The 14,964-nt window shown below is 36.5% G+C and overlaps 1 protein-coding gene across 1 annotated transcript in view; it reads right to left on the minus strand.

Annotated features, from left to right (window-relative positions):
* TTC29 (tetratricopeptide repeat domain 29) overlaps positions 1-14,964 on the minus strand; it is a 201,949-nt gene that overhangs the window by 95,306 nt on the left and 91,679 nt on the right. The window contains exon 6 of the mRNA XM_077816149.1: positions 12,040-12,125. Coding sequence (XP_077672275.1) covers positions 12,040-12,125 — 86 coding nt within the window. The remainder of the gene's footprint in view (positions 1-12,039; positions 12,126-14,964) is intronic.

Genomic DNA, 14,964 nt, shown 5'->3' on the forward strand with positions numbered 1-14,964 from the left:
CATGGAAGATGGGTGAGATTCCAGAAGACTGGAAAGGGGCAAATATAGTGCCAATCTATAAAAAGGGGAATAAGGATAACCTGGGGAATTATAAACTAGTCAGCTTAATTTCAGTACCCGGAAGGATAATGGGGCATATAATTAAGCAATCAATTTGCTTAAGATTGAAGATAATAAGGTGATAAGTAACAGTCAGCATGGATTTGTCGAGAACAAATCGTGTCAAACCAACCTAATAGCTTTCTTTGACAGGGTAGCAAACCTTGTGGATGGGGGGAAGTAGTAGATGTGGTATATCTTGACTTTACTAAGGCTTTTGATACTGTCTCACATGATCTTCTCGTAAGCAAACTAGGGAAATACAACCTAGATGAAGCTACTATAAGGTGGATGCATACCTGGTTTGTAAACCATTCCCAGAGACTAGTTATCAGTTATTCACAGCCAAGCTGGAAGAGCATATCAAGTGGGGTCCTGCAGGGACTGGTCCTGGGTCCAGTTCTGTTCAATATCTTCATCAATGATTTAGATAATGGCATAGAAGGTACACTTATAAAGCTTGCAGACGATACCAAGCTGGGAGGGGTTACAAGTACTTTGGAGGATGATCTGGAGAAATGGTTTGAAGTAAATAGGAGGAAATTCAGTAAGGACAAATGCAAAATACTCCACTTAGGAAGGAACAATCAATTACACACATACAAAATGGGAAATGACTTCCTAGGAAGGAGTACTGCAGAAAGTACTGGTGGTCATAGTGGATCACAAGCTATATATGAGTCAACAGTGTAACACTATTGCAGAAAAAGCAAACATCATTCTGGGATGTATTAGAAGGAGCGTTGTAAGCAAGACACAAGAAGTAATTCTTCTACTCTATTCTCTGCTGATATGGCCTCAGCTACAATATTGTGTCCAGCTCTAGGCACCACATTTCAGGAAAGATGTGGACAAACTGGAGAAAGTCCAGAGGAGAGTGACAAAAATGATTAAAGGTCTAGAAAACATGACCTATGAGGAAAGATTGAAAAAACTGGATTTGTTTAGTCTGGAGAAGAGAAGACTGTGAGGGGACAGAACAGTTTTCAAGTACATAAAAGATTGCTACAAGGAGAAGGGAGAAAAATCGTTCTCGTTAACCTCTGAGGATAGGACAAGAAGCAATGGGCTTAAATTGCAGAAAGGGAAGTTTTGGTCAGACAATAGGAAAAACTTCTTAATGGTCAGGGTAGTAAAGCACTGGAATAAATTGCCTAGGGAGATTATGGAATCTCCATCACTGGAGATTTTTAAGAGCAGGTTAGATAAACACCTGTCAGGGATGGACTAGAAGATAATACTTAGTCCTGTCTTGACTGCAGGGACTGGACTAGAAGACCTCTTGAGGTCCCTTCCAGTCCTATGATTCTATGATATGAACATATGGTGATAAAGGACACAAAAGTGAGATTCTAAGGTGAGAATTTATGTTGGAAAAATGACTATCCATGTTAACAAAAGATTACTGCTGCTATCAATATTTTATCAATTTGTTCTTGCAAAAAAATGTGACAGGAGGATACTAATTTCTACTACTGTAACTTTAAAAACACAAAATACAGTTCTGCTTCCAAACCTGCACTTTAAATTGTTGTCAAATTTTATTGGAAATACATTTATTTTGATTTCTGACAGTCTAACCCTGTTTAGCCATTTCACAGTCGGTGAGCTGTAAAGATGTTTCTGCCTCATTTACAGTTCTTGAGCATGATTTAGACAATCAACCGCAACATTAGTCAAAGAGATCACTAGCTAATGATTTCTGACAAGCGCTGCAGTAACAGGCTAAGGCCTAGACGGGGTAGCAGCATCTGAGGATATTTTACTGGAGCCAACAATAGGTGCTGGTAGATAGATAGATGATGCAATGTGCACTTAATGCCTCTTATGCACTTCCAGAAAAAGCACATAATTCTGACATGCCAGTAAACAGAATCTTTTTCTAGACATATTATGCAGTTAAAATAAAGACACTGGTGCTACATGGGCATTTTAATCTGCAATTTGGGAAGAGCACTACAAAAGATGTCAAAGAAATTTATATTTTGTTGATTTTTTTAAGGCAGCTCATACTACTACTGTTTTAAAAACATTGGCTCAGAGCACAGGAAGGAAAATTTATCAAAGGATTCCATCCTGGAGTTTCCTTTAATTTCTTCTGTTTTGGGGTGGGGTTTGAACCCCATACAGAAGAAAACGGAGCTGGTCTCTAAACCGTTTGGAGGTGACAGGATCTTCCAAAGGCAATGTCACCAAAACAGAGGACCTATGCTGTCACATTGGCTTTGAGGCTTTCTGCTGCAACTGCTCCTACAACCCCATTAAAGCAGAGGTTCCACACAACAGAAGGTCTCTCTAGGAAAATTACTGCAACCCAAAGCTGCATCAATTTTTTTTTCAGATTTCCAGAGTGTTGGGAGTGGTATGTCTCCTTCTGACCCTGGTTCACTCCGTTTTTATGCATGTATATCGGTTTCATCTATCAGTTTTTAACACTGTTTGGTCAAGTGTCTACATGCCTACAGACCTACCTGAGTAAGGGCGAAGCAAAATCTGAGTATGGGTTTCATGATGCGGCTCCTGCTGCATAATTACATTGCAAAGTGGGAGAAGTCAAATGGCAAACAAAGATTATTTATAACGTGCTTATTATGGTAGAGCCCACAGGCCCCAGTAAGGATCAAGGCCCCATTCCTCTACACACTGTACAAACAAGTATGAAGATACAGTTCCTTCCCCCAAGGAACTTGCAATCTAACACTCAAATCCTGAAAACTTTTATGCATGCGAGTAACATAAAGCATGTGAGTAGACACATTGAAACCATGTGTATCAAGCTATTAATGTGCATATGTCCTTGCAGGATTAATGTCTCGGAAAGAAGAATATTCCACAAATCTCTTGCTGACACACATAATGTATATTACATAATGTATATTTTATATAATGTAATGTATATATTTTGGCAGAATGGATTCAAATTGATAGGATGTAATTACAAGTAATTTAGCACCAAAACTTATTTCAAGGGGTAACATAAATCTCCCACTGACTTCAGTGGAGCCAAGATTTCACCTCATATGCTTAGCATTTTGCTGCATCGGGGCCTTAACGACACAAAACATTTATTAGGTGATTAAATAAAGGTTAATTGTGGTCACTTTTCCCCGCTAATATTTTGTTGTTGATACTCCTTCTTATGCTTCTTTCTTCATCAGTACTACTATTCCTTGTCATGCTTTTCTATGCTGTAATCAGCACTAACAGTAACTCTCAATTCTGATTCTATTTCTGCAATGGATGTATCAGTTCAGAAGCAATGCATATAATCTCCCTTACTGAACCTCATGTAAGGTCTGACTCAATACAAAAATATTCCAACCTGTTCCCTTAGTGCAGAAGCCTATACATGCCTCAAAAAATCCCAGACATTCTAGTATAGTATTTTTGTACAATTTGAAATCTTCATTGCATGTGCCATTACTATAGCAAAGGTGTTTGTAACTCTAATTTAGAACTGGAATGTAATGTTTTCAAAACCAGCCAGTTGGACATATTTCTTCAAAATAAAACATGGTATAACCATCTGGAGAGAAGAAGCTTCATCTGTTATCCTTTAACACTGATATAAGAGGAAAAAACAATTTATGTATCCTTTCCATCCTGACAGATGTGACAATGGGTACAAACACTATGCCTGCCAAGAGCTTTTATCAAGTATGTTATAACAACTAGTAATAAGTGTAAATAATAAATGGCTACGATCTTGTGGGAAACAGTGGCAATACTAAACAATTTTTGGTGCTTGCTGATGGGGGTCTGCTACTCTTGGAATTCCCTGGCTTCCCAGTAGACTTTTGTCCTGACAATAAACAACAGTTTAATACTTTATCTAATCCCAGCCAGGAGGTGAGTTCAACAGCAAGCTTTTGCAGATGTTCACATCCAATAATTTATCCATAATTGATGAAACAGGGAGGTCATATGTAATGCTTGCTACTATTCCAGCAACAAATAAACGGTTATTGACAAAACAAGCCAGTGTGGCGCTGAGTGCTGAGCAGTGACAAGCATGAGACAGAGGTAGTGATAAGAATACAGCCCTTCATCTTGAGAATAGCTGAATATGATGGGTGGCGTAAGGGCCACATAAGCAGATGGAGGTGACTTGTAAAGGAAAAATGAAATTCCTCAAGTACATACAAAGCGAAGTCAGACAGAAGCAGAGAAGGAAACAGTGAGAGGGGGTGGACAAAACTGGGGACTTGGGTAAGTACAAATGCATGAACTGTTCAGAAATGCCTTTGTAGAGCAACACTGTGATCCAGATGTCTGAATTGCTTTTATCACATAGCTGTGTCAACACTAATATACCTGGCTGTCAAATTGCTGCAGCCTCCTAAGACCCTAATATCATAGTGTATGCATGTGCATGCTTCAGTGCCCATAACTTCTTGCCACTGAGTTTCTATCAATATTCTGCTTAACGCTTATTTATATCTTTATTTCTATCCATAAAAATGTGTTTATATAATAAAAATCTTCCTAAATAAAACAAACAAACCAAAAAATAGAAAGCTGCAGTATATAGACAGAAAAAAAAATTGGAGATAAGCTGGGGAAATATTTTATAAAATTTAAAATGCAATTTAAAGAATGTAATTTCTCTGCCTTTAACTTTCATATCTGCACAAAGTTCTAATTCAATAGGAAACCTTACATTTTTGTAAGTCTTAACCTATGTAAGAAATATAGCAAATGGATTAATAGACTATATTTTTATTGACTGAATAAAACTTGAGTCATTTACATGCAAATAAACAGTTTAAATCAATTCTGAGCATCCATTTCAATGCTAAAAGATAATATTTTTACAATGTTCACTGTGTAATGTTCTCCTATGAAAAACAGTAGAATGAAATGGTGGCTATTATTGCTATATGTAGTCATAAAAAGATTTCAGAAAGAAATATTTTAAATATTAATATTACTAAAATCACTTAAAGCACTAAGGATGTTAAATCGATTTATTTAGATGTACAATTTACTTCATACTTTGCTACCAATTCTTTTGATCAGCTCTAAAATAATATAAAAGCTGAAAGTAAAACAGCAAAACAAACTGCGGCTAGCAATGCCACAGCAAGCTCTAGGTTTTATAGTATAAATTGGCATATTGCAATGTTCTAGCTTTTCAAGTTATTCATCTGTCTGTCAAACGACAAATGTTTAAATTCTTTAAGTCTAGACAATAGATCTCCCCCCTCACTCTTATATAACTGTTATGATTCCAATCCAGCAAAAATTTTAAGCATGTGCTTAATTTTAAATACATGAGTAATCCCACTGAAGTCAATGGAACTTCTCACATGCTGAAATTTAAGACCATGCCTAAGTAAATGAATTGCTGGATTGGGGCCTGATTTATAAAATTTAAGAAACTAATCATTATAACAGTTTGTTCATATTCAATTATAATATTCTTTTAAAATGCCTGCTCTTTTCACGTTAACTATATGCGCTATGGAAAATGTTTGAAATCAAACTAAAAAGCCTCTTCAGAATTTAACGATATTTGTATTTCATTAAGAAACTGAACTTTGCCTTATTTTCATGAAAATCCACATACTGTTTTGAAGTTTTTACACAAAAGGTCAATTTCAGTTAAAGTAAGGTGGATTTGCAACAAAAATGTACAAATTCATAGGGTTTGTATGATTTTGGTGCAAATCCTCCATTTCTCAAAACATGTAAAAAGCTTTTGTGAGTATCTAATCACCTGAGAAATGAACTGTACAATTTTTCACAAAAACATTTCCAGATCTTCCACAGCCCTGCACACCAGAGTTCTTACATTTCTGTTTTTTAATAAAAAGATTAAGCACTAAATAACCCATAATGTATACTCACTGTTATATGGTTTTGTATTTAATTTTACTTTTTTATCCTATGAGAATGACACAGATTGAATCAGTGTCTGGAAATGGAAGGGTGGTCATTTTTAACTGGCTGCACCAGAGAACAGTTTCACCATAATTGGCAGAAAATGTCCTTTAATACACCTATTTTGACTCATGGAAGGAAACAATTCAGGTTTCAAAAGCCTCAAATGGGACAAAAGGCCTTAACTGTGGCTTTAAACTGCTACAAGTCTGTGTAAGGGGCATGGTATAAGGGGCACACACAATTTGGTTCCTGGCTCCCACCTTGCTACTAGGGGATGGGGAAAATGTAATCTGCACCAGCCTTATACTTAGCAATGATTACATCATCTGCTGCACCAACTCAGCTGCACTGGCTGACATATAGGATTTGTCTTCCCTGCAAATAAAAGGAAAGTTCTTAACATGGGTTAGCTAAACCGTGTTAGGCAACTTGGGTTGAAATAGCGGTGAAGACATGGCATGGGAATAAGAGTGCTCCATATACTTTCTCACTCCCTTGCATGTCAGAATAGCCGGTGTTATGATTGTGCCTTCAATGATCAAACACTTCAGACAGTTTGAAATTACAGCTATGAGAGCCTTCTGCAAGGAAACTGAAAACCAAGTAAAATTCTGCTAGCTTCATGTTCGAACATGAAAACTAAACCAGCTACATTTTGTGCAAATTATTTAGATTGCAGAGAATCTTTCACTGATTCTCAGGAACAAATTTTTATTATTTATTATTTTCATTTTGGTAGCATGAAGGAATCCAGCCATGGTCCTTTACAGTCTTTGCATAGCCATTAATTCTTAGTGTGCATGTTTTGTAGTTTCATAATAAAACTAGACAATCAAAAATCTTGTGAACAATAACTATGTGAAGTCTAAGCAATCATATGCAATGCATAAACGTAAATGAATCTTGATGGTTTCAATTTGAGTTTCGCCTTTGGAACTCTAGGTTTGGAAACTTAAAGCAAAATTGCACAGATGTGACATTCACAAATAACAAAGCCAGCAAGTTTCACACAACATTATCTGATACAGAGAAATACTCAAAGTTAGTCTTTTAGACTTCCTGACACCGGTTCACAATGCCAATTCCCCTACTGCCTGTGACATAAATTCCCCAACAACAGATTCTGATGGTCATGTAAACATGTTTATGCCGAAAGGTTGATTTATTTTAGATTAATCTATCACGATAGGTAGCCAAGTCTATAGCTCATCATCTTTTTAGTTTTCTGGGGGAGGAGGTGGGGAAATGGGGGCTTAAGTGATAAAAACTGAGAACTAAAAGAGACATGAGTCTCCTACTCTTGAGAAGCAACCCTGAGACAAAAAAGTCAGGCTATTAACTGTAAGAAGGGATGTTTACAAATGCTATTATTTTCTGCTGAATCAAAGCTTTCCAAAAGCATGATAATCTTCTGATCTAGTAACATGCTTTCAGAATATTCTATTTTTCCATGGCATATGATTTTTATGTTAATTCTAATTTTCTTTAACTGAATCACTTTTAAGGGGGTTTCCCCTCAGAGTATATATTTGGGGCATGTTACCCAAGAGAAATCCAGTCCATTAGTAATGGAGCTATTCTGACACCATTATCTGAGCAAACAGGAAAGCATTTTAACCACAGACCCCAAAGGAAAACCACTGATTTGCTCCAAGACAAACAAGGCATCACTAAGATGCAAATTTGGGTGTCACATAGGTGAGCACTGAAGGGAAAAAATGTCATGACATTTTTGAGAAAGGGCACTCTGTTCAGTTCCACTCCATGCTACCTCAATCCTCTATTCCCATCCCTCTTCAGGGATCCCTGTAATGAGAAAATTCTTAGAGATGAAGAGGCTTCTCTAAAACAAAGCAATCAACAAAATCCCTCATGGTACCGGGAAATGCCTAGCACCATACAAATCCAAATTAAAAAGTTATATCTTCTTTCCATATGAAGCTGAACAAATTAACTGAATGTTCAGGTTTCATGTGGTGACGATGGCAACAATCATCCCTTCCCTGAAGTTGTAGGACTGGTTCAAGACTCTCAGCCTGAGAGATTCATAATTACACATTTCACTCAGGGTAACACAGAGAAGATTTTTTGTGGGCAACGATCACTACCAATACAAGTGCCCCCGTCTCCTTTTGCTACGGATCTTCAAATCTTCATCAAATGCCTGGTAATGGTGGCACATCTCATAATTGTGTAAACCTTGAAAACTTATCAATATTTGGACAACTCTCTCATCAACCCCTGATTTACACAAAGAATTCTGACCTATAAGTACTGTGCTCCCTGAGTTCACATCAATCAGAAGTGCTCCTTCACTCAGATGCAAAGTTCTCCTCCCCGCCCCAAAAAAACCAGACAGACTCCAGAGGAGGAACACTATTGCTTTCCCTTAAAGAATTTCCGATATTCAAAAACAATCAGAATACAGAGTCTAGGTATGATCAGATCTTATCTAATGTTTCTAGCCATAAAATCTACATTCAGTTTAAAAAACCATATCAAATATGCAATATACCTTTAAAAAACCATGTCAAATATGCAATACTTTGCCATATACAAGATTTCTAATTATATGAAAATATTTGTAACAAATATTTGGTTAGCAATACAATTTTGGAGAGAAGCATCTATAGCAAGACCTACTGTCGAGTTAGTCTAGACAGCAACCAGCTAACCTCTTAATGGCAAAATCCACAGTAGACTTTTATATTTCAGACATTTATACTTTTTTCCAAACATGGCAAAAGCAATTAGATACAATAATAAAGCGGACCTTGCTTGACACCCAAAAATACCACAAAGATGTTAAATGGAATTAAGTCTCAATCTTGCGAAGACTTACACACATATTTAACTCTACACACTTGAATAGTCCCACTGAACTCAGGCCTGGTTTACATGTAAGACAGCTTACGTCAACCTAACTCTGTTAGTGTCTAAATACACTAAAATATTCTTCCACCTGTGTATCTCTCCCACTACACCGACTTAATAACTCCACCTCTGCCAGAGGTATAGCACTTAGGGAATGTAGTTAGGTCGACGCAGTGTTAGTATAGTCACTGCGTTGCTTACATCGACTGTTGCTGACTTTCAGAAGCCATCTCACAATGCCCCACAGTGACAGTTAAATCGCTGCATGCGCTCCTGGTGAGGACACCCACCGCCGACAAAAGGAGCGTAGTGTGGACATGCAAAAGCAATTTAATTACTATAGTGGCTGTACACCAAGGTAACTTAGGTAAACTTAATTTTATAGTGTAGACTTGCCCCCAGTCTTTGCAAAACTGAGGTTACATGTATCAAATAAATAATTGATCAACAATTAGTCACGTTATATACTACATGCTTAGCAATATATTCTATTCTATATACTACATGCTTAGCAATAAAAATTATATTCACTGAAAATATTCCATTCTCTAGAAAAGAGGCTATATTTTTGATATAACAGATTGTAGCTTAATAATTTCAATCTTTTAATTACTGTGTCAGACAATGAATATTTTGAACATAAGCTTCTCCCCTTTGTTAGAAGAGATAATGAAAGAGAAACAAGTTTATATGCATACTGGTGTGTGTGCATGTTGGGGGGGAGGAAGTGACACACTAAATAGCAAAAGGAACCAAATGGCAACAATTTGAGGAAATGGTATTTGTAACAGCTGCTCCTTTTAGATTCCCCCAGAAGAAGACTGCCTGAGGTGGGCCACAGCACAAAAGGATAAAGAAGATGAAAACTCTGATGCAAAGCAGGAAAATAACTGCTGAGACCCCTGAGTCTACACTCAAATAGTCCCAAGCTGAGTGGCAAGACCTCTTTAGCATGCTACAGAAGCTGGTGATGAACTACACATTACCATGAAGCAAACTGGCTCCTAGCAGTATTGTTTGTATGTTATGTTTAATGATAACCAGTAGTCCTCTGGGAACAGGATGCAATGATTTCATCTCTGTAAGCATCTGAGCTCCCCTTGGATACAGAGACCATTAAATTGAGAACAGAAGGGTAAATTTTAGGCAATGATTTCTAATTGGAGAGTAAAGAAAACTTGTGCTCAGTGGCACTGAAACCATTGATATTTTGCTGTTGTATATATTGATCACAGTTGAGGATGAAAAGAATGCATGAAATAAAATACTACCTATTTCTTTTCTCATTCTCATAATGTGGTACTTTTTTTTTTTAAGTGAAAACTAACCTATTTTTCTAAATGAAAGTCTTCTCAGTTTATGTAAAGAGAGTTGATCTCGCAATTTTATACAACATTCGTAAGTTAAACTCTATTTAATATGTTTATTTTAATTAGCACACAAGTGATGAAAATATTAATAACCTACAGCGTAAGTGAGGATACTTAAACTATTTTATGATCCACCCTAGTGAATCCCATTTACATTCACTACTGTATAGGGAGTGTTTCATATTTAACAAAAAAGGCAAATTTGTTTTCTACCATCTGTCAAGTTGTTTTTATCTGTTGATTAAACATTATTACAAAACACACACTAATATATAAAGCTGAGCATCTTAACTGAAAGAACAAAGGTTCCAGCATTCTCTGAAAAAGAAATTATTTGACCCAGGATCAAAAAGCCACAGGTTAGTAAATGATCACCTGGTTTCTAACCGTCCTGTTTTAAGAAAAAATAATGCAAGAGATGGTGATTAGGAAACTCTGTCTGACAATATCATAATTTCCAGATAATCTTGGGCTGCTTTCAACTATGGTTTTGGCCTTTGAATGGAATGAAGACTGTGCTCATCTTGTTGGTCAAGGAGCTTCTCCTGGTCATGAACAAATCAAGTGTCCATGCCAAATTCTTTATCTCTATTACCGGTCTTTCTGCTCCTCATTCCCATAGGTTCTCAAACACCAGTTAATGCAGCAGCAAGAAGGAAAGAAAACTTGGAGTGTTTGTGGTCAAAAACTTGTGGACATGCAGAAAGATTTCAGCACAAGGAATTATAGTCTAATCTATTATTCCAGAACCCTGGAAAAGGCAAAAATATCCGTATTTCTCCTTTGCCATTGCAACCACTAAATCTCACTCTGTAAAGTATTCTGGATCATAAACTGCTCTCTCAGTCTGAAATGTCTGCATTTAACTTCACAGCCCAGCACCTCTGACTATAAGGATTTATCAGCCTATTCAGACTGATCATCTGCAGCATCAGGGTTGACTTCTCTGAACACCAGAAACCACATGTTTATAACAGGACAAATAACATAACACCCTCTCTTCCACAGTTCAGTAAATCTGCATGGAAGAAAATCCAAGAAGCATTGAAGAATCATGAAAAAGATAATAGAAAGTTTCTGGAACATCAAATTATTAATGTCTCCTTTGAAGAGGGAAATCCATCATCAACTATAAGCATACAGTAAACCAGCTGATACTGAAGAAATCATTGCTCAACTCAACCAACTTCAACTATTATCCGGTTTCCAGGGTTCAATTTTTGAGCAAGTTAATAAAAGAAACTAGTGAAGAGTCCTCTCCATGAAATATGTCCGCTGCTAGAACACTGGATCCCTCCAAACTGAGTTTAAGGCTTGGGCACGCACAGAGATGGCACTGGTTGTTTTGATGAATACCCTTTTGTTTGTCCACGGACAAGGACAAAATACATCCATACTCATACTACTGGATCTCCCCATAACATTGTTACAGTTGATCATAGAATGCTGCCATATTTCCCTAGAGATACAGCAGAAGCATACTGGGATTGGCAGAAGCATACTGGGTTGTCACTGATCTTTCCTCTAAAATTGATCCAAGATGCAGAGATGGACTACTGGTCCTGTCCTTCCGGAATTCTCACATGTAGAACTCTTTCCCATTCTATTCACCATTTATTCCCAGCAGATATTTCATACAGGCTATTGTAGTAAAATCATAAAATAAATGTTAAACAGTAATAAAAACTTTCATCACTAAAAATAGCAGATCAAAATCTACCTTTATTTAAGGCCACTTAATAGTAAAGCCAAGGTAATTGCTTCCAGACAAATTATAAAATGCATGTTAAGAAATGTTAAGTAAACTCACTATTATTGCTGTCTGTTCTTCTCCAGCAGAATGATAGGCTAGCCCTAAGCAATAGGCAGATTCTCCTTCCATCTTCTTATCACCTCCTAAAGGGGAGGAGTTGGGTTATAATTACTCTTAGTTCTAAACAAATTACACTACTACTGACAGCTCTTGAAAATAATGTACATGTCATTTTTTAATAACATATTACATTTTTCCTTATAGCTTGTCATTTATCACTTTCCAAACATTGATGTTTTCCATGTTTATCTAGAGCACTTATACTCAATTAAAAAAAAGCCACAAACATAGGAACTGCAAATGTTTTCATGAGACAGAGCACACAGTTTGTCATGCTATAAGGCTCTCTATTAGGAATTGTTTCACAGCACTGCCATCGCTTCTCCAAAGACAGTCATGAAACACCTTACATTTAGAGGGTCAGTACAATATCTCCATACAGTTATTTAGCTACATATAAACAGAAACTTGGTGCAGCAGAAAGAAGCCAGGAAATCAGTTACAGCTCCCTGATTCTCAGAATAGGTTTCCACACCAGCATAGGCTAGAGCAGCCTGAAAGCTGCTGTAATTTATACTAGCTGGCAATGGTTCCAGGAAACGCTACACAAATGGTGGACCACTGAAGTACAGCACATTCTGGATGTGGCTCTTCCTTATTCCAGAGACTGGGTGTGGCAACTGAGTTAGATAAGCTCATTTGGCCCCACCGAGAGCTCCCAAAAGCAAAGGGAATTCTCAGCTGGCCAAAATGGACTGCTTTCTTGGCTCTTTGCACTGCTCCAGCAAAAGAAAACCTGGTTTGTATATTTAATAGTCTAATTTATATAAAATAATTTATTTACATCATTTTTTCAAAATTCACCAACCCAGAGTTTGGGTATATATACAAAAATTGATAAGTAAAGCAAACAAATTGGAATCCATGTCGAAAATATAAAACCTTCTTTCATCATGCAATACTGCCCATTCAACACATAAAAAGCCTAGAAAATGAGCTTTGAAATGGGTCCTGAAGGTCAACAAATTCCCAACTTCTGCACCAGTATAAACAGATACACATGGAAAAGGAAGGTTATTTACCTCTCATGTTCTCCTAATATATTGTCTCTACAGATCCACACTCATGGAAGTTTGCGTTTAGGCTCCAAGTGTCCTGATATCTTTGAAAGTCACAATTGCTGAGCCCATTAGGACACCCCCCTACCTACAGAATTGAACACACTTGGTAAAATTATAAAAGCAGGCAATCCCAAACCCTTCTGTTCTTTTTCCTAAGATTCCACGGGGGCAGAGAACGAGGTTGAACAAATATGGCTCTACAGAGGAAATACACTCAAAACCTTTCTTTTTCCTTCAAGAACTGTCTCTGTAGAGCCTGAATCTTGAGAGACTGTTTATCAGTTTCTGGTCCAGATTCAGCAAAGCATATAACCACAGGCTTAAGCCCGGTGGAATGGATTGAATGCTGAAGAGAGATGGATTTAAGCACTAGCTTAAACTTAATCATGTACTTAAATATTTTGCTGAATCAGGGCTTCTTTGAGGGAGAGAGCAGGCTTTTGAACAGAGATTGAAGGACTGCCCATCTGAAATGAGCATCTGATCTCGTTTAAATATCTACAGAATAATGGTGAGTAAAGGTGTAACTTGCAGAACTCCCACAAGTTTCAAAGACACACGTCTCAGCAAGCTGTAATAGCTGTCTAGCTCATGTAATAAGAGCTCTAAAGCCATCTGGTAGTGAATAATGGATTTTCAATTTTCTGGCATTCTGAAAAATTGGGGAAAAAAGGTGTTTTGGGTCAGCCCATAAAAAATTTTTTTCAAAAATTTCAGCAAATTGATATATTGAAAAAAGTTTGTTTAGATTTGGAGCATTTTTAAAATTTCTAAATTAAACAAAATTAAAGGAAATTTCAAACCAAAAAGTTGGTTTGGTTTCTTTAACTAGAACAATTTGGTGAAATCAACAAATTTGTGAAATGGTTAGGAATTGCCAAATCTGCATTTTTTTCCAAATAAGTTTTGGTCAGAAATATTTGACCAGCTCTAAATTGGGATAGCTGCCTGGTGGTGTCAATGCAGAGTCAGATCCACTTTGATAATCTCTTAACAATTCTCTTGAATATGTAAACAAATAATAAGAAGCGTGACATAAGAAAGGTTTCATTTTGTGGTAGAATATACGCTTATTTGCAACAGTTATTGCTTTAAATGGTCTTGGAACTCACACTATTGAGTCACATGCTCCCAGGAGTGGGTTCTAAAGAAGCAACTCTCAGAAGAGAACTATTAGCTTCTGTGTTGAAAAAGAAGTAGGACAGAGTGCCTAAGGGCCAAATCCAAAGAAAGAAGGAACCATCCAATCAACATTCAGACAAATGCACTCAAAAAAGACATGTTCAAAAGGACTGTTATGGAATTAACGGAAACCTCAGACCCAGGGTGTAGTAAATTTAAAAAAAAACATTTTGCTTTAATCTCAAAAAATTACAGTGTCGGAGTGCAATATAGATTTTTAAGCTGGTATTTTTACGTATTCAACTTTTTAACAGTATAAAGAAATTTTAATAACATTAGATCTTTAGAAACAATATGACTAAAGAAAACAAACAGAAATAATTCAATATTGTTTTAAATAATGAATAGCACAGTTAATGCTTAATTCTATACATTTTATACTGTTCTGTATATTTCACAGAACAAACTTTATTTTATTTCACTGTAACAAACTTTATTTTACAAGACTAAACACATAAGGAGAATGGGGTTTTTTTTGTTTGTAGCTTGTTTTTTGTGACTCTGGCTGTAGCTTACTCCTTAGGAACTGACTGATTGATAAATACTTGTATATATTTTCTTAACATTTAGATTAAAATTTCTCTACTGATAAATTTCAAATTACTAGTGTGTATTAACC

This window comes from Eretmochelys imbricata, chromosome 4, assembly GCF_965152235.1.
Source record: "Eretmochelys imbricata isolate rEreImb1 chromosome 4, rEreImb1.hap1, whole genome shotgun sequence".
In the NCBI taxonomy this organism is placed as follows: Eukaryota; Metazoa; Chordata; order Testudines; family Cheloniidae; genus Eretmochelys; species Eretmochelys imbricata.